At 39.5% G+C, this 21,446-nt stretch overlaps 1 protein-coding gene across 3 annotated transcripts; it reads right to left on the bottom strand.

Annotated features, from left to right (window-relative positions):
* Positions 1–15,488: 15,488 nt before the first annotated feature.
* Positions 15,489–20,868, bottom strand: LOC132608797 (uncharacterized). Of its 3 annotated transcripts, none has more exons than XM_060322544.1 (4): positions 20,664–20,868; positions 20,155–20,343; positions 18,195–18,280; positions 15,489–17,989 (listed from the first exon to the last, which is right to left on the bottom strand). In XM_060322544.1, the coding sequence occupies exon 4, from the start codon at positions 17,903–17,905 to the stop codon at positions 15,734–15,736; it is 2,172 nt and encodes a 723-aa protein (XP_060178527.1). In that variant the 5' UTR covers positions 17,906–17,989; positions 18,195–18,280; positions 20,155–20,343; positions 20,664–20,868; the 3' UTR covers positions 15,489–15,733. The 3 variants fall into 3 exon arrangements, with proteins under 3 accessions (XP_060178527.1, XP_060178528.1, XP_060178526.1); XM_060322545.1 differs by having other exon boundaries at positions 20,184–20,343; XM_060322543.1 differs by lacking the exon at positions 20,155–20,343.
* Positions 20,869–21,446: the final 578 nt, after the last annotated feature.

Genomic DNA, 21,446 nt, shown 5'->3' with positions numbered 1-21,446 from the left:
AAGGATTATAAGTTTTGTAGCTTTTTGAAGATAGAATCATTTGGAGCGCATCATAGGCTCATAGAAGAATAGATATTTGGCCAAAGAACCATGCCTTATGAAAGAAAGGTTAGCCTTACATACCTTCCCGTTCAACTATTCTACACTTGCACGTCCTCCTTCAATGCTCACGTTTCTACCTTCATTAGAGTTATACTATCATTAGAAAACCGATAGCTAGTATACATGACTAAGGCTAGAGAAAATTGGACAGCATCTCCTTTATTTATACGACATTCCTCCATATCGTAAATCAACTATCAAACGTCAATAATACATTTGCAATATCATAACAATAGTCTTTATTTATCCACATTATCTATATTTCTCAATTCACTCCCAATCACCCATATCCATGGTCATAACACACGACTACATTTATTCATATACATTGCCTATCCTGTGTTCTTAACGTCATTAATAACATATCCATATTACAACACATCAAGAATCATGACTCAATTCAAGCTATTACTCAAAATGGCATTATTTCCACATTCATGACTCATTTTTCTATGTCCTTCTACAATCCAAGTGTTTCAACTTTCAAATACCTTAAACAACATGGAAATACTATAAATCTTACCTTAGATGTTGTAGGAACAAGCTTTGGGTGGAAATACTTCACTTGAGCCAAAACCCTAGTTCATCTCCAATGAGATTTCTTGACTTGGATAATCTTTAATGGGTTTCTTACACTTGATTCACTTAGTTTATGTTGTTGATCACTAATATCTCTTGAATTCTTGTGGAAGAAATGTAGAGAGATGTTTTAGAGATAAGGGGTGTGAAAGGAAATGAAATGAAATAAGACTTGATCCCTCATTTAATACACCAAATTCTGTCCCGACCAGTTCTACGGACCAACATACGGTCCGTATAAATTATACTGACCGTATGGCTGGCCATAGATTTGGTCCAGATAGGGGTGAAAATCTGGGCTGATTGTACGGTCCAACATACGGTTCGTATGTTTTATACGACCAGTATATTTGGCCGTATAATCCCCAGTTTTCCAAGGTTCGTTCTCGTCGACTCGTTTGATCTTCAATCCTTATGGAACCTTCTTAGCACTTGTTTATCACCTCATTAACAATCTAAGGGACGTTATAACTCTTCTCCAAAGCATTATTAAATCCTCATTATCTCGTTACTCGTAATTCCTTTTCGACACTTATCGTAAGTCTTGCCTTCTCTTGACAAACTTTCTTCCCTCATCTCTAACGACTTTGAAATCTTAACTAGGGTCATCAAATATCATTCCTTACTTATCGAGATACTGTATACTTCGTGCTCTTCGTTAGTCTATTCACTGTGCATCAACGGAAAATTTTCCGAGGTGTAACATGAAATCTGGCCCTCGGCATCAGGCACGAAGTGGGTGAGCTTAGTCAACTCTGTCGCCCACGTCTGACCAGGAGGAGGCTCGTACTGAGTGTATAGTGGCTCTCCATTGTTATGTCCCGTGTTTCCGTATAACTGGAAACCGAGAAGATAATTACGACTTATGTGTTATAAGGAAATAGTTTGATTTTAGTGAGAATGACTATGTTGGTTATGGAATCTTTAATGTCAAGACATCGGGGAAGGCCGAGGATAAATTTGGAATTTCGAAAATTAGTTTCGGGAATTACAAAACGGGACGTTTAATGAATTGGGCCAAGAAAAATTAGAACACAAAATGAGGCCCAATGGTTGGCTAGGCCCAAGCCTTTTTTTAATGATCATGTGCCATGCACATGATCTATGTTTGGATATATATCAAACCTTGGTCTTTGAATTATCAAGAAGTCTTGCAAAACAAAAAAAAGAATTGGAGAGCACTCCATTTGGAGCTCTCGGCCGAAAGCCATGGAAAGAAAAAAAAATCTTTCTAGCCTTGCTTTGATCACAAAAACCGTGTCCTTGTTGTAGTTATAGCAAGTTCAAGACGCTCTTCAACGTGATACAATTTATTTGGCGAAAGGTGCGCGTTTGCGGCAAGTCGGAAAGTCAAGAAAAGGTAAGAATTTTGACCCTCTAATGTTATGGAATTGATATGAATGTGTTAAGGATTGAGAATAGACGAGAATTTCGTGGTTTTAATGTGTGTGTGCAACCGTGGGTGTATGTATATTTGGTGTTGTGGCCGTGTGCCTAGGAGGAAGAAAGAATATGAATTTGATCTTATTTAGGTTGTTTAATGCGTCGTTGTGACCTTTAGGACGTAAATGATTGATTAAGGAATTGAATTGACGTTAGAAAGTGATTTCGGATCATTACGGGAAAGTGTATGCCTTTTGTATATTTACGTATATCATTGTATATCTATGATGCTAAGGACTTCAAATATGATTTATAGTTGATATTAATGAATTCGGAATGAAACGACGCGAGTTAGAATGTTCGTCGTGACTCTCGGTGTTTTGAATGAAATATGGAAAATAATGAATCTCGGGAACTTTCGTATATGGTTTGGAGTATATTTGGGATGTGATTGAAATGATCTTAAATGAGTAAATGAGTATAATGAGGTGGATATAGATTTGGAGTTTTGGAAGTTTAAATGAAAAGTTACCAACTTAGGTAATAAGGTAGGACTTTGAAGTTAGAGTGGTTTGATTATGATTTGTGTTGTTTGTTGATGTGTGGGCTGTGGTTGTTGATGTATTTTGAGCCGAGCTAAGTCTCAGGGATGTTAGATTTATAGGGGAAGTGCTGCCGAAATTTCGATAAGCAAAAATGAAGTTAATGGCATTTTTAGCCTAAGAATCTCAATTGGTAACTTTGACCATTTGCAGATTTCAGGCGAAACGGGACTGGACTTTTGGGAGAGCATACGACATCTATGAGGTATGTAAAGTTCCCTACTCCTTCATTTGGCATGTCCTAGTATCCTAGGCGAATATTGGAACTTCCGGAGCATTTCTGCTCCTCGAAACCCGATCCACAGAAAAGTTACTATTCATTCAATTCAATTGAAGCCTAAGGGCTCTATTTTGGCTAGAACGCCACCACTCGTCCGAAACCTATCGAAATGTGGTCGGGTAACCTAGAAACGATTATGTATGACCTTTGGCCTATAAATGTTCGTAAAAATATGTTCGCCACCTCACTTTGACTCGAGGTGGGCCCGCTACCCCGAGACGCCCTATTTGTCTTATTGGGCTGTCCTTTTGACTAAAGTTTGAAATAATACTTTCGCTTCTGGAACTTCCCTATACGGGATATGTTTTGAATATTACGATGCGCTAAGTTACGTTTTGAGCTATACGTACTATTTTGGGAACGTTTTGTGAAATGAAACCTTGTATCGACTAAGTATTCGATTATTTTGTACTATGGAACGATTTGTGAAACTATTATGTTTTGAAAGACTATTTTGAAGTATGATTTGCATTTGTTTGCTCACGACTCCGCTCGTGCCTTATTATGACTTCGTTCACCGGTTCCCGGGCCGGTTTTGATTCGTGCGCCTTATGACAAATTCGGCCGTATGCTGTGTTACGGTTCCCGAGGCTTCGCCATAGGGCCGGGTTTCGTTTGGAGTTATGCTGTGATATGGCTCGTGATGCGATACGCTCACCTATGATTATGTCTGTGTTCGGGGATGTACGGAGATTTGAAACCTTCTGGTGTTATGCTGTGTGTGGCGCCAGCGTCGGAGTGGCGACCATGTTCTTGAGCTTTGCATGATTTTCGCCTGCATTATGTATATGTATATGACTTGATACGGATTTTGACACTCCGGTTTGTTCTCTACTTTGTCTTTTGATTTGCTTTCAGTTTGGTCCATATATCTGTACTCCGTGCTTTACATACTCAGTACATATTTCGTACTGACCCCCTCTCTTCGGGGGGCTGCGTTTCATGCCCGCAGGTACAGAAGCTCGTTTGGGAGATCCTCCGGTTTAGGCTACTCATTCTGCTGTGTTGAAGAGCTCCCCTTGATCTGGAGCCTAACTTTTGGTACATACCCCCTGTTGTGTGTGCATTCTGTACATTTGGCTATTTGGGTACGGCGGGGCCCTGTCTCGCCATCTGTCGTTGTTTTGAGTTCGTAGAGGCCTGTAGTCATATATGTGGGGCGAGGGTCCTATGTATGTTTGTTCGATTTTGTTTTCTGGTCTTAAAGCGGTCCGTTTGTTATGATGGCCCTAAATGACCCTTATGCTTATATTTGCACTTTTGACCGGCGATGGCTATTCCGCCGCTCAGCTTGTATTTGATGTGACACTCTGATTTGTGCGACCGCTTAAGACATATTTTGATATAACCTATGTTTGATATGATTTGGTAAAATTCTGAAATAAGTTTGGATTTGGTATCGAATATGTGATTTGGTCTGGGTACCCAGGTAGGGTGCCAGTCGCGGCCCACGGGGCTGGGTCGTGACAAAAGTGGTATCAGAGCAGTTTGTCCTCGGAATGTCTACAGGCTGTGACTCGTAGAGTCTTGTTTATCGATGTGTTGTGCACCACATCTATAAACAGGAAACTACAGGACATTTAGGATGTTACCTTCTTTGGAATCTTAGATCGTGCGATAGAGCCAGCTGTAGGAAGTGAATTCCCCTTTTTTTTTTCTCTAACCCTTGATTGCAGCTGGAGAGTGGTGTCGACGTAACTGCTGATATCGGAAGCCATACAATAATCTGGTAAGAAATGTTACGAAAGACGTATGTTGGGTAAGGTATTCTGAAGTACGATTAAAACATAAAGTCGAGCAGCGAAAAGAGAAATAAATATGAAAAGTGTAGCCGGTGCAGTCAAGTTGGGCATGTGAGGTAAGCCTCGGCATATTTATATTTTTGTTTGAAATTGTTGGCCCGTGTGGCTATGAGGTGATATGACGTGATAGGTATGTACGTATATGTGGTGGCCCTGTAAGGCCTGGTTGGTATTTTCTGTGTACAGGTTTTGGGGTAGTAAGAAATATAGAGGAACCTCTGCCCAAATTTTTCTAGAAATACGAAAAGGGAAATAGGATATAAATTCTTAACCTGTCTTGCAGGTCGATACCATTATGATAGACCTATTATGGTGGATTAAAAGGTACCCTCCATGTTATTTGTAAGGAGTATTACCTTTAGCGGGGAAAATTTTATCTCAAGTAAATATGTACGAGTAGTAGATTCGTAATTTATTTGGAGGGACCAGGAATGTGTTCTAACCCCATTTTGTTTTAGCACAACCCATGTGAAGGGCAAGAATGTCCGACGATCAAGGTTCCTCAAACTGAAAGAATACAAAACGTATGATAAGCAGTTGAGAATTTAGCGGTTCGCTCTCGGCTTAAGTATATAGATATGTATAACCGTGGGGGTAATTATGTGAATTAGGCATTTGATTATTTCGCGAAGTTCGTCGGACTTTAGTCTTCTTGTGCTGATGGTTGGAAGATACCTTACAGTAACATTCTGTCAGTTTCCCTCGACTATTTGGAGACGGAATTTGTAGAATACGAATTTAGACTTGTGGGCTGTTTGAAAGTACATATGTATGCATGGAGGTAACTGTTGAGAATTTACAAGTGACGACACGGTAATCACCAAGTCAGAAAAGTAATAGAATTCTCGTAGACCGGGGTGGGACCCGCTACGAGGACGTTTTGAAAAGTTGTTAAGACCCCGATTTGTCTTAAATTATGTGACAAAGGTCGTGAGTGGCGATCGACGAAATTATATTAGTTCTAACGCGTCAAATTGCGTGAAGGTTCCGGGGTTAAGCGTGCTCAAGCCAGAGCAATTCTGGGATGGGTGACCCCCCTGGGAAGTAATGTAACATTTTTGCACAAATGTAAGCATGCTAGATATAAATGAAAGTTTGGGGTAATTTAAAGGAAAAGAAAATGTGTGGAGTAATTAGTGCCCTTGCAGGAGTCGCGCAGAACGAGGCGGACTAAATGGGCAAACAGAAAAGGTACAACACCGCTTGGGAAATTGAGCGAATTTGAATAACAGTCAGAGACGTTCGTCAGTAAAGTATGAGTAAATATATCCATATGTGTGTATGTGTATGTGTATGTGTATGGGTGTATGATTTTCGTTTGGTGCCCATGTGGGATAAGAGCCGAGTCCCGGCAACCAAGGTTGTGGTAGACGAAAGGTTTTACTACACCGAATACGTGAAGCGAAGCGGGGGCGACGATCCGAATGTTGTCAAGGGATAGAAAAGCCCCATTTACATTATAACTTAGTTTGGAATGACGCTGTTTGAAAGAGAAAATGAGTATGGAGGGTAGGAAAGATGAAAGATAAGCAGTGTGAATAAGTGGAATCTTTGAAAGAGTTGATACGCGAGATGCAAGACAATTTGTATGACGGCTTGGCGAATAAGTTTACAAATAAAGGGAAATTTTTCATGAATCATTGGAACCTTAATAAGAGTGATTTGATCCTAATTCGGATTCTATCTGCTATACTTCTGCACTCCCAATTTTGATAAGGCTCTGTCTATTACGCCTCTATGCTTCTGGCCTTGATTGTGTTCCCATTTGATACACCTTGCTACATCTGGTTCTGAATTTGATTTTGGTTGAAATACCTCTGCATGATTAGTTCTGATTGCGAATCCGTCTGACACATCTCTGTATGCCTGACTCTGGATGCGACCTGTCTGATATGCCTCTGTACGTCTGATTTTGATCACGCGTTTGTCTGATACATCTCGGTATGTCTGATTCTGATTACGACTCTGTCCGATACATTTCTGCCTGTCTGACTTTGGTCACGATTCTGTGTGATATAGTTCGGTACGTCTGATTCCGGTTTCGAATCTGTCCGATCTGATTCCGTACGTCTGACCCCGATTGTGAATCTGTCTGATAAATCTCCGGTATGTTCGTATGTGGATCTGTTTTGCCTTCTTAAGCGGCCCGTATGCTACTATGGCCAAGACGGCCCATGAGTTTGTACGTGTGTGTGCATTTGGGCGATGTATATTCCGCCACCTTTATGATTTTGATATGACTGTTCTACACGGGTGACCGCTTAAGATAAGTGTTCGATAAGTGTTTGTGTGACGTTTGTTGTTAATTTTCAGCTCGAGCAACGTATGTTGAGTCTGAATGGGTCTGAATACGATGATCTGGTTGTGAGTTCGTTTGGGGTGACAGAATATTTCCGTGTGTTTGATTCTGATTACGAATTCGTCGGATACGCCTTGGTACGTCTGACTCCGACCTCAGATTTGTCTGACATACTTCTGTACCTCTGATTTTGATTATGAGCCCGTCTGCCATAGTCTAGTACGTTTGCCTCCGATTACGAGTTCGTTCGATATGCTTCTAGGCGTCCGGTCCTAGTTCTGAATTCGTGGATGTGAACTGTCTGGTATGAAGTGATTCTGAATCCGTGGGTGTGAAGTGTCTGGTATTAAGCAAAGACTCAGTTTGAAATCTCGCCTGAAGGAGTATTATTATACGACGGCAGATTCTGTGTACCGGACATTGCGGGCCTATGACGGCAGATTATGGGCGAGGCACATAATGCACGGTATTCTGTCCATCCTGGTTCCACTAAGATGTTTCGTGATCTCAGGTGTTGGTATTGGTGAGACGGCATGAGGAAAGATATTGCTGAGTTTGTTAGTCAGTGCCCGAACTGCCAGCAAGTTAAGATCGAGCATCAGAAGCCCGGTGGATTACTACCGGAGATGGAAATCCCAGCCTGGATATAGGAGATGATTAATATGGGCTTCATTGTTGGGTTGCCGCGTACTCTACGCAGGTACGACTCTATTTGGGTTATTGTGAACAGGCTGACGAAATCAGCCCATTTCCTTCCGGTCCGGACTGCTTATTCGGCTGGGGACTATGCCAGGTTATATATCTGAGAGATAGTCAAGACTTCACGGAGTCCCTGTATCGATTACTACAGACCGAGGTGCCCAGTTACAACTAATTTCTGGAGGTCATTTCAGGAGGGATTAGGGACTCAGGTGAGCCTCAGTACAGCTTTTCATCCGCAGACCGACGGGCAGGCCGAGCGCACTATTCAGACGCTCGAGGATATGTTGTGGGCCTGCGTTATTGATTTCAGGGGCAGCTGGGATGATCATTTGCCGCTTATAGAGTTTGCCTATAATAACAGTTATCACTCCAGCATTCAGATGGCCCCGTACGAGGCCCTTTATGGCAGGAGATGCAGATCTCCTATTGGCTGGTTTGACGTGGGCGAGACTAAGTTGATTGGGCCAGAGGTGATCCAGGAAGCTGTAGATAAGGTGAAGCTTATTCGGGAGCGACTATTGGCTGCTCAGAGTCGACAGAAAGCTTATGCTGATAGACGACGTCGACCGTTGGAGTTCCAGATTGGCGACTGGGTATTCCTGAAGGTGTCACCCATGAAGGGCGTTATGAGATTTGGCAAGAAGGGTAAGTTGAGTCCGCGGTACATCGGGCCATACCAGGTTGTTCGGAGGATAGGCGCAGTCGCCTACGAGCTAGACTTGCCATCCGATTTGGAGTCCGTGCACCCGGTGTTTCATGTTTCTATGCTGCGGAAGTGTATTGGTGATCCTTCCAGGATATTCCCAGTAGATGATCTTCAGGTGACGGAGCAGTTGTCTTATGACGAGCAACCTGTATCTATTCTGGATCGTCAGGTGAGGAGGTTGCGCACCAAGGAGGTGCCTTCTGTCAAAGTCCTGTGGCGCAATAATAACCGGGAAGAGATGACTTGGGAGGCGGAGGATGAGATGAAGAATAGATACCCCCATTTATTCCCTACGCCTCTTGTAATCTAGACTTTTGTATTTGTTGTACGAAAGAACGGATGAACCATGTGTGCTATTAATATATAAAATGGTTTTCCCGTTATGTTTGTGAGTCTTCATAAGATTTATTTAACATTCGGGGACGAATGTTCTTAAGGGGGGGAGGATGTTATGTCCCGTGTTTCCGTATAACTGGAAACCGAGAACATAATTACGACTTATGTGTTATAAGGAAATAGTTTGATTTTAGTGAGAATGACTATGTTGGTTATGGAATCTTTAATGTCAAGACATCGGGGAAGGCCGAGGATAAATTTGGAATTTCGAAAATTAGTTTCGGGAATTACAAAACGGGACGTTTAATGAATTGGGCCAAGAAAAATTAGAACACAAAATGAGGCCCAATGGTTGTGTGGTGGCCGGCCATATTTGGCTAGGCCCAAGCCTTTTTTTAATGATCATGTGCCATGCACATGATCTATGTTTGGATATATATCAAACCTTGGTCTTTGAATTATCAAGAAGTCTTGCAAAACAAAAAAAAAGAATTGGAGAGCACTCCATTTGGAGCTCTCGGCCGAAAGCCATGGAAAGAAAAAAAAAATCTTTCTAGCCTTGCTTTGATCACAAAAACCGTGTCCTTGTTGTAGTTATAGCAAGTTCAAGACGCTCTTCAACGTGATACAATTTATTTGGCGAAAGGTGCGCGTTTGCGGCAAGTCGGAAAGTCAAGAAAAGGTAAGAATTTTGACCCTCTAATGTTATGGAATTGATATGAATGTGTTAAGGATTGAGAATAGACGAGAATTTCGTGGTTTTAATGTGTGTGTGCAACCGTGGGTGTATGTATATTTGGTGTTGTGGCCGTGTGCCTAGGAGGAAGAAAGAATATGAATTTGATCTTATTTAGGTTGTTTAATGCGTCGTTGTGACCTTTAGGACGTAAATGATTGATTAAGGAATTGAATTGACGTTAGAAAGTGATTTCGGATCATTACGGGAAAGTGTATGCCTTTTGTATATTTACGTATATCATTGTATATCTATGATGCTAAGGACTTCAAATATGATTTATAGTTGATATTAATGAATTCGGAATGAAACGACGCGAGTTAGAATGTTCGTCGTGACTCTCGGTGTTTTGAATGAAATATGGAAAATAATGAATCTCGGGAACTTTCGTATATGGTTTGGAGTATATTTGGGATGTGATTGAAATGATCTTAAATGAGTAAATGAGTATAATGAGGTGGATATAGATTTGGAGTTTTGGAAGTTTAAATGAAAAGTTGCCAACTTAGGTAATAAGGTAGGACTTTGAAGTTAGAGTGGTTTGATTATGATTTGTGTTGTTTGTTGATGTGTGGGCTGTGGTTGTTGATGTATTTTGAGCCGAGCTAAGTCTCGGGGATGTTAGATTTATAGGGGAAGTGCTGCCGAAATTTCGATAAGCAAAAATGAAGTTAATGGCATTTTTAGCCTAAGAATCTCAATTGGTAACTTTGACCATTTGCAGATTTCAGGCGAAACGGGACTGGACTTTTGGGAGAGCATACGACATCTATGAGGTATGTAAAGTTCCCTACTCCTTCATTTGGCATGTCCTAGTATCCTAGGCGAATATTGGAACTTCCGGAGCATTTCTGCTCCTCGAAACCCGATCCACAGAAAAGTTACTATTCATTCAATTCAATTGAAGCCTAAGGGCTCTATTTTGGCTAGAACGCCACCACTCGTCCGAAACCTATCGAAATGTGGTCGGGTAACCTAGAAACGATTATGTATGACCTTTGGCCTATAAATGTTCGTAAAAATATGTTCGCCACCTCACTTTGACTCGAGGTGGGCCCGCTACCCCGAGACGCCCTATTTGTCTTATTGGGCTGTCCTTTTGACTAAAGTTTGAAATAATACTTTCGCTTCTGGAACTTCCCTATACGGGATATGTTTTGAATATTACGATGCGCTAAGTTACGTTTTGAGCTATACGTACTATTTTGGGAACGTTTTGTGAAATGAAACCTTGTATCGACTAAGTATTCGATTATTTTGTACTATGGAACGATTTGTGAAACTATTATGTTTTGAAAGACTATTTTGAAGTATGATTTGCATTTGTTTGCTCACGACTCCGCTCGTGCCTTATTATGACTTCGTTCACCGGTTCCCGGGCCGGTTTTGATTCGTGCGCCTTATGACAAATTCGGCCGTATGCTGTGTTACGGTTCCCGAGGCTTCGCCATAGGGCCGGGTTTCGTTTGGAGTTATGCTGTGATATGGCTCGTGATGCGATACGCTCACCTATGATTATGTCTGTGTTCGGGGATGTACGGAGATTTGAAACCTTCTGGTGTTATGCTGTGTGTGGCGCCAGCGTCGGAGTGGCGACCATGTTCTTGAGCTTTGCATGATTTTCGCCTGCATTATGTATATGTATATGACTTGATACGGATTTTGACACTCCGGTTTGTTCTCTACTTTGTCTTTTGATTTGCTTTCAGTTTGGTCCATATATCTGTACTCCGTGCTTTACATACTCAGTACATATTTCGTACTGACCCCCTCTCTTCGGGGGGCTGCGTTTCATGCCCGCAGGTACAGAAGCTCGTTTGGGAGATCCTCCGGTTTAGGCTACTCATTCTGCTGTGTTGAAGAGCTCCCCTTGATCTGGAGCCTAACTTTTGGTACATACCCCCTGTTGTGTGTGCATTCTGTACATTTGGCTATTTGGGTACGGCGGGGCCCTGTCTCGCCATCTGTCGTTGTTTTGAGTTCGTAGAGGCCTGTAGTCATATATGTGGGGCGAGGGTCCTATGTATGTTTGTTCGATTTTGTTTTCTGGTCTTAAAGCGGTCCGTTTGTTATGATGGCCCTAAATGACCCTTATGCTTATATTTGCACTTTTGACCGGCGATGGCTATTCCGCCGCTCAGCTTGTATTTGATGTGACACTCTGATTTGTGCGACCGCTTAAGACATATTTTGATATAACCTATGTTTGATATGATTTGGTAAAATTCTGAAATAAGTTTGGATTTGGTATTGAATATGCGATTTGGTCTGGGTACCCAGGTAGGGTGCCAGTCGCGGCCCACGGGGCTGGGTCGTGACATCCATCTACCCGCAATCCAAAGAGGACCTCCACATCCTGAAGTGTAATCGCGGCCTCACCAGTGCGAAGATGGAAGGTATGTGTCTCTGGCCTCCACCGCTCAACCATGGCCGTGATGAGCGCCCAATCATGTTGTACCAAACCAACAGACACGCAACGGTAGATGTCGCCTCGAAACAATATCTCCAAGACGTGAGGGTGTGGGGGGTGCTCGCATAAAAGAGTCCACGCTCTCTGCAGCCTAAGTGGACGGAGCCTAGTAGATATCCCTATAGTACCGGCCCATAATAACTCGGACCTATGATTGCCTTGCAAAGACAATAGTGATCTATCAGCGGGCCCCGAGTGAACAACGGGCCCCGGGTGATCATCGGGCCCAGGGGGAACATTCGGATCCATGAAAGAGTACGGTCTGTACAAACTAAATTAGTCATTATTCTTGAAATGAAAGATAAATTATATTAACTAATTAATAATTTGTAGGGAATATGTGAATTATGTAGTATTATATCTTGTGAATAATTAACATGGGATATGCAGTAAATTTAATATGTGATAGTAAGGACACATATGTGATGGCAAAGACTTTTAAGTTAATTACTTTTGAATTATGTGATGGCAAAGACTTTTAAGTTAATTAGTTTGGGAATCGAAATTCAGCAGTAATATTTGTTTAGAACTCTATTTTGAATATGTGATATATTTTTAGTTGACCAAATAGCCAACACAACTACGATAAATTAGACTAGAAGAGTATATTTGTCGACCACATATTTTCCTACAAACTTTACATTTTTTTCGTTAACTTATGTATTTATGAAAAGAAGAACTTTAACTATTATTTTTTAGATAATCTTTTTTTATTTAACATATATATTCATGCTTTTAAAATAATATAGATTAACAATTCATAATCATTTACAACTTGTTTGGATGGTTGTTACCTATTGTATTATATTATGTTGTTAGTTTAAATACAACATTTGCTTTGATTGTTACTTTAATTTTATTGTTATGTCATGACGGAAGGTCCTATTTTATGTAACCACTGATTTGATCCTATACAATACAACACAAAACAATACATTATGAAACAATACATAACAATCATCCAAACAAAGTGTTAACAAAATAATAATTCATTACCAATCAACTTCTTTCAATTCATAAACAATATTTAACAACTAATAAAATCATAATCAATATTTAAAAAATAATCAATTAACAAAATAATAATTCATTAACAATTCATAAATAATTAACAAATTAACAACTCATAAACATATAACAAATTAACAATTCATAAACATTTAACAAATTAACAATTCATAAACATTTAACAAATAATGAATTAAACAAACAAAAAAAAAATCAGAACAGTGGCAAAAGCCACTACCCAGTCCGAACAAGAACAAAAAAAAACATTGATTTTTTTATGGAAAATAGCAAGGATTAAATGTTAAGCATGCTTAGAATATAATGTATATAACAAAATAATAACAAAACTTCATAGTAGAAAACCTTAATCGAAGATTTTTTGTTGAGTTATTTTAATCGAGTTGTACGCCGCTTTTTCCCAAAATTCAAACTTAGAATCCTGCTCCTTGACTTGAATATACCTAGAATCTAAACTTTCCGGACGAAATTTAATAAAAAATGACGTTTTTGGATGTGGGGACCACCTCAGTTTCGCCTCCAATGGCGTTTTCATTTTTTATTTTTTTTTTGCCACGGGAGGGACCAGTGGTGGAATCCGACGGGTTTAAGTTGAGTCCTATAGCGCAATATTTTACTGCGCTATAGCGGAGAGACAAATTGTTATAGCGCAGTAAAATAATGCGCTAAAGCACTTAATGGGGTCATTACGGTTAAGTGCTTTAGCGCAGTATTTTACTACGCTAAAGGTACTTTTGTAACATTTTTTTTATTGGGATATTTTGATTCAAAATGATTTTTTTGAAGGTATTTTGATTCCGAACACCCAGAAAAAGGTGACTGCACTTTTTAGCCCTGCATATATAATCCTGCCAAGCAATTTGAGTCACTGGTCAATTGTAGTTAAATATTCACGGTAAGATGGTCCACGGACCACAATCTAACATATACTCCGGCCGTTCACTTTACTTGTCACATGTTTCGTTTCTCAAGAGTTAATTCGATTAATTTTCGAAATTAAATTAAAATAGATTAATTTAATATTTTAATATTAAAATTTAAACGTTTAAAAACTATACGAAATATGATAGTATAAGTTGCAATTATTCTGGAGAAGCGAAACATAACAAGAAAACACCTTGTTCTATATCTTGGTCTGCCTCAACTTTGAGCCTACACCTCGTTCTATGCATATCCAATGACAAAAGTAAAATTATTTCATTTTTTGCCCCATCCCCCAAGAGCTAGCAGATCGACGTCCGTGTTTATTTTTTTGAGCGGATTGCCCTTCTTTTGGGGGTGGTCTTTAAATTTTGTCCCTCATATTTGTGATCTTTAAATTTTGCCCCCTATATTGCTGGTCTTTAATTTTTGCCCTTCACGTTGCAACCCTGAGCTTCGCGCAGAAATCATGAGGTTCTGGGTTCGAACTCCCGCTCAAACATAAATTTAAAAAAAAAATCGCAAGGCAAGGTTTGAATCCTTGTTAAGGAATAACCAAAGTTATGCCGGACCCGACATACTCATGCCTTATGGGCAGACTTGGCATAAGTATGTCGGGTCCGATATAACTTTAGTTATTCCTTAACAAGTGTATGCCAGGTCTGGCATACTTATGGGCAGAGTTTTAGTTAAACCTTAACTAAAAGTCTTTTCCTAGTTATGTCTTATGGAGCAAACTTTTAGTTAAGGCATAACTAAAAGTATGCCCCATAAGATATAACTTTTCCTTAAGATATAAACTTTATTTTATAAGGCAAACTTTTAATTATGCTTTAAAGAAAAGTTCCACCTTATGAGCATATTTTTAGTTATGCCTTATGGGGTAAACTTTTAGTTAAAACTTAAAACATAAACTTTGCCTTATAAAGCGCAATTTATAGTTATGTCAGATCCGGATAACTTTAGTTATTCCTTAAGAAAGCATTCCTCTGTATGGACATACCTTTAGTTATGTCTTATGAGTCGCACTTTTAGTTAAGACATAACTAAAAACTTAACTTGAAAAGTAATATATATATATATATATATATATATATATATATATATATATATATATGCCTCAAAGCAAAATTTATCCTCATCGACAGACTTTTAGTTTAACATAACTAAAATTCTGCCGATGAGAGCATAACGAAATTTAAATTCTGTCTTGCAAATTTTTTTAAACTTTTGATTGAATGAGAATTCGAACCTGAAACCATGAGTTTTAGCCGAAGGACAAAATTTAAAAATTACAAATATGAGAAGCAAAATTTAAAGACCACCCCAAAAGAAGGGCTTGTCCGTGTTTAGGTTTTCTATACACTGAACTGTTCTTTTCAAGGCCTTAATTCTCATTGTCACATTAATTTTTTTTTTAAAAACGCAGGATGAAACACCAAAAACCTCTAATCAAGCACATAAGTGGGACTAAAAACTTTTCAAGTTGTGTTTCCCTTGCAGGAGACGAATAGTAAAAACTATGATGTCTTTAAAGGACAGTATGGTTCAAATTAAATATCCTTAATCCATCCCTCAGGAAATGATCTGAAGATACTTTTGATTCAGCAAAAATTACACAAAGGACATACACTAGCAATAAGAGTTGTGAGAACACATACTGCAGTCAAAAAAGCGTTCAGGCCCGCGACCACTATTGTCTTAATCCTACTGGTAAGTTATGACAAAATCCATGAGTCTAGCCGAATGAAAGCTTCACTGTGCAAGAAAAGCAGAAGAAAAGAATCTGTCATGTCGACAATTTTCTAGTCATGGAGATATTCACACCCCTGGGAGATCTTCGAACCTTAGATGACTCTCCTCCATCAGTAGCATCCATTCCTTTGTTAGGTGTTGTCACATTCTCCAGTTTCCCAGGGTACCAAATGTCACCTGGATTAAGTGGTAAAGAAGCAGGATCAAGTTCAAACGATCCCACAGGTACACCCTCTTTTTCAGTTCCAGTCATTCTGAATGATGGGATTCGATGAGAGAACTTGTAAAGTTCATTTGGCTTTACAAAAAATGAGCCAACCATAGTCTGGCTGGTGGGCCGGAAAACGCTAACAAATCCACTCACTTTATCCAGATAGTTCACTTTTATACCAACATCCTTAACGAAATCAGAAAGAACCTCCACAATTTCATACTTGTACTCGCTATGTTTTTCTGGGTTGGAGCTCCAACCGATATGCCAATCCTTAAAAAGAGCCCATGTCTCCCCTTTCCTAGGATATAAAATGAATGCACCTCTCTTACCCTTTTCGCACTGCACTTGATGAGAGAATGTAAGACGATCATTAGTCTTTTGAGAACTCCCACGTTTAAATTTCCCACAACCAGCAGGCAACTCTGCCTCTACCCAGTCCATGTCTTCTTCATCATCTGGATTAGCCTCGAGCCAAGTGAACCGTAGCTCAAATCCAGGAGACAAAACTTTCCTAATCTGACAATAGAATCTTGGCATGCCATCAGCTGTATCATAACAAGCCCAGATTTGGTCAACAGCAAAGCAACTCTCTTCCCTTTGCTTATCAAAATCACTAAACTCTGAATCAGGACAGTTATATAACTCTGGAGAATCATCGCTATCAGATTCTGAATCAGAGGAATCAACGACTTCAACTTCTTCTGCCAGTCCAGCAGCCTGCTTATCAAATTTGGAATTTTCATCTTGCAATTTTGCTTTAGGAGGGGCTGTTCCATTTTGAGTAGCATTTGCCTTGGAATTAGCAGTTGGTTTGACATCCTTTAAGCCATCACTGTTTTTGTGCTTTGAAGTATCATCTCCAGCCCGTGCCTTCTTCAGAGGGTTGGCAGAATCATTCTCGTCATCACTTGCACCTTCATTATAGGAGACATCCTGGCGGCGTAGGCGAGAGGATCTCCTAGGACGGGAACTATCAAATCCAAAACCTTCTCCAGACTCAATGTCCACAGTTTCAGGCTCAGTGCTGCTGGAAGTATCAATGCTCTCACTTGATTCAACTGTTTGCTTCTTACTCCTTTTCCTGTTCTTTTTAGCAGCGCCCCCTGCATTTGTACCACTCATTCCCTTTTCTGCCTTCCCTCTCGCCTTTAAATCCTCAAATACCTGAGCAGTCTTTTCTCTTGGTACCTCTGGTTGTGTTCTACCGCTAGGACCCCGTTGTGATCCCATTTGGGCCCCAGCTGAGGTGGGAACCTCTTTCTGCTGATAAGGCTGGCTCATGTTTGGCCGAAGAGGCACATCCTGACCGCCAGGACGACTCCATTGAGGTGCACCTTGAGAACCTAAATCATATGCAATAAAAGGCTTTGAGCATTTCTGGCAGCGCAAAGCTCTGTTCACAAAACTCCTGTAGTACTGGTACCTAATACTGCAAAAAGGACATCCCGTCCAGAATGTTTCCGGAACTGCTGATGAAGTTGGTCGTGTTTGCTGAATATTATTCGGATAACCATTTGGAATATTATTTTGTCTAGCCGGAGGATTTCGATTAACCTGATAAGATGGTTGCTTTACTGCTGAACCTTTAGATAAAACCCTATACTTACTATCATACAAAGCCCTTTTCGTCGGATCAGAAAGCACCATATTTGCTTCCCCAATTAGCTTGAAAGCTGCTTCTGCACCTGGAAACTTGTTTTTGTCAGGATGAAGTACAAGCGCAAGTCTCCGGTATTGTTTCTTGACAGTCACTTCGTCAGCCATCATATCAATTTGGAGGATCCCATACCAGTCCTTTTCTGATCCCACTGTACTTCTCTGAGCTGAACAGTGGACATTACAAACAGCAAGTAGCTGCGATATATTCTCTAGCTGAGGGTAAAGCCGTTCAGCTTTCAGTGCAACCTTTTGAGCCCCTCCAAAGTCATTACTCTGCATTTTCATCTCAGCCAGCTCTTTAGCCCTTAGGGCTTCATCCTTGTTGCACTCCATCACTAATCCCAATTAATATATTAATGCACTATACATGCATACACAAGTCTCCAACGTATATTTGTCATGCTCAAATCCGCATTCCTGTCCCAATAAAAAAGGAACATATCTGTCAATTATTGCACCTGAGCAAGACAGTTAACAGGAAAAATTCATCTCTTCTTTGCAACAATACGCAGATCAAAATTGCTTTTACTAATTACTAGTCATGTAGTAACAGCCCAAGAGATATCATGCACACCTAAAACAAAAAGAAAAAAGAAAAAAAAAAAGAAGAAAGGAACTTCACCTTCAGTTAAAACCTATAAGCTTTGGAGCAGCCAAGCAATAAATCGTTGACAACACAACCCAGAAAGAGAAGAAGCTTACTGGATCCTGCACCAAAAAATAGATGATTGTCATTCTACCCCAACAAAGAAAAACTAAAAACAAATAAAAGAGATAATGCAAATGAAAAAAAAACACAGTAAACAAATATTTCAATTGATTCCATGAAGTCATAGGCACACAGTGACCAATCCCATAAATGGACGGACTCTAAGAGATACAACCCAGAGTTAGAAGAAAGAGCAATCATGACAAAACAAGTGGAAATGAAGCACAGTGAAAATTTTACAAGAACAACCTAAACTTCCAATAAACGGTAAAGCTATTATATGAGTACCATGCGTAGCCCATGATATCAAAGACAGGAGACTTGCAGCATCACTAGCAAAACAAGGAACAAAGAGAGTTCAGGGGCATGGAGCTAGGACCTTAGCATCAAACTGTAGTGAAGAACAGATTTTTAACCCCTTGTTAGCAGCTTACACCATTTTTTAAATATTTGAATGTTATGTATGTTGACTTGTCGTACTTTTCGCCATTTTGTGTAGTTTTTAAATATCTTAATTTTATTTTAAAAAATTAAAACTATGAAGAATCTATACCCCAATTTATAGTCAAATTAAATGGTTTGACCATCGCTCTCCGAACCCCTTCACATAAATTGGGACAGAGGTAGTAATTTGGTAACCAAAAGTTCCCACGCCAAACAGGTACATACTACTATCACCTAACATAAATTCATTTTCATTGACTGCTAGTTGCCTTTGCAAGTGCTCGCCTTCTTCTTCATGACAACTTCAATCACAAACTATGGAGACATATGGATCCCATGGAAACACCTTCCCAAAATCCAAATTAGTACTGAAACTCACCATCTCTCCCACGACATTTGCGATTTACACTCACCTTTGTCATCCAAAACATTCTTTCACCTTTATAATCAACTGTTTGTGGAAGTCTCAAATATTTCCTATACACCAAACAGATTTTATTTTCTTAAAGAAGGTTAAATTACATTTATTCAAACAACTTCTCCCAATGAAAAGACAAAATTAATCCAACATATAGTATCTTTTTTTTTTTGATTAAGCACCGGGTGTCCGGGTCTCTTTGAGCCCCGACTAATCCCGGGGGTGCACAGGCCCTTGGCAAGGAGTTTCCCGCAAGTGCACCACGGGTAATTCAGGGTTTTACCCCAGTCCGATGGCCCTCAGAAATTGTTTGCACTCAGTGGGTTTCGAACTTGAGACCTTGAAAGGGAGCACCCCAAGGCTCAAGCCAATTACCACCAGGCCAACCCCTGAGGGTTCCAACATATAGTATCTTTTATGCAACAAAAACTAGAACTATTATCACTCTAACATCAACAAGAATGTAAAATTTCCTTTAATTTTATTTTGCTGTCACAGGTTCTCAAGCTGCTATCACACATGAACATTTAACTTGATATATATATATATATATATATATATATATATATATATATATATATATATATATATATATATATATATATAACAAAGAGAAAATCACATTTCACCGAAATGTGAACAAAGTTAAGCATGAACATAACATACGCATCCAGTCAAAGTACGGGATACTGTACTGAGACAACTCTAAGTCCAAAAATTTCTTTCACCTTTATAGTATTCAACTGTTGTGGAGTTTCTAATATTTCCTATAGACCAAATAGATTTAATTTTCTTAAAGAAGGTTACAAATTGCCTAAAGTTACATTTGTCTGCCTGATCAACCAACTTCTTCAAATGAAAAGAGATCACTAATCCACATATAGCAGCTTGTATGCATCTAACAAAAACTAGAGCTATTATCACTAATATCACCAAGAATCAAAAATTTGCTTTAATTTTATTTTGCTGTTACACAAGTTCTCAAGCTACTATCATACATAAACACTTAACTTGATGACCAGGAAACCCGCAGCCGCTACCTTTTGGGTGCGCACAGGTAAACCCCGCTCCTGTGCAATAACTCGCAAACCACACGGGAGAGATAACCCCACTAGACAAGCCATGTGCAACGAGCTCGACCCAGAAAGCAAAACTTAACTTGACATATATAAAACATAGAAACTCACATTTTACCTAAATCTGAACAAAGTGAAGCATAAACACAAAAATACTCATTTAGTCAAAGTATGGGAAACTGACACAGCTAAGTCCAAAGAAAACAATATATAAGCATATGATAAAACCCCACCATTTTTCAGAATGTGTATATCAACATACACTAAACCCTAAAATTGGAGCATATTGCTGACAAGCAAAATAAAACTAAGATTGATGCAAAAACCCTATATAGTCTGAAACTCTAAACCCAAAAGCTTAAAATTTCAGAACCCATACAAATCAAAAGCGCAATATAAGGTTTAAGTATATATTAATATATGTTCATAAGAAAATATGCATACCAGATGGATGAAAAGTGAGCTTCCAAAGTTTTGACTGTCAAAAAGGGACAAATCTTATAGTACTAAGGACAAATGTGGGTAAATTAAAAGGAGGGAAGAGAATCGCGGGAATTGGAAAAAGAGTGAAAATTTCAAGAAGAACTCTGAAATTTCATTTCCCCCAAAATTTTACAAAACGATCCTTGTGCTATTTCAACAAACCAAGGGGAACAATCTAGAGAGTAGGTTTTTTTAACGGGTTGAAGCTTAAATTGGGCTGGGCTGGACCCACATGTTTTTGGCCCATTCAAATTTTTGGGCTTTAATGGGTTGAGTATGACCAAGGAGTTTAAGTTCTAGCCAGAATAGATTTGGTTCTACTATCATGGTTCAGTTTATGAGACAAACTTTCCTTTTTAGCGTATCTAAAAAAGAATGACACATTTCTCTTTTTTTGAAAGTGAGAGGGTATTGTTGAATGTCTTACCCGTGAAGGGTGTTACGCAATTTGGGAAGAAAGGCAAGTTGAGCCCGAGATTTATAGATCTGTTTGAGGTGTCGCAGTGTATTGGAGCGGTGAGCTTGCCTTGCCCACCGGGCCTGACAGGTGTTAATCCGGTGTTTCATGTGTCTATGTTGCGAATGTACCATAAGGATAAGTCTCACGTTTGCAGTTGAATACTGTTACACCTCGGAAAATTTTCGTTCGTGCACAGTGAATCGACTGACGAAGGACAATTACGAGTATTGAACTAATGATGTCTTAATGACATTTTGGAGAAGAATTATAATGTCTGTTATATT

This window comes from Lycium barbarum, chromosome 9, assembly GCF_019175385.1.
Source record: "Lycium barbarum isolate Lr01 chromosome 9, ASM1917538v2, whole genome shotgun sequence".
NCBI lineage: Eukaryota > Viridiplantae > Streptophyta > Magnoliopsida > Solanales > Solanaceae > Lycium > Lycium barbarum.
The sequence above is the reverse complement of the archived record's forward strand: the minus strand, read 5'-3'. Positions and strand labels throughout refer to the sequence as shown.

Excerpts from the sequence above, each read along its gene's own strand:
- LOC132608797 (XM_060322544.1), bottom strand. The coding sequence starts at position 17,905 with ATGGAGTGCAACAAGGATGAAGCCCTAAGGGCTAAAGAGCTGGCTGAG.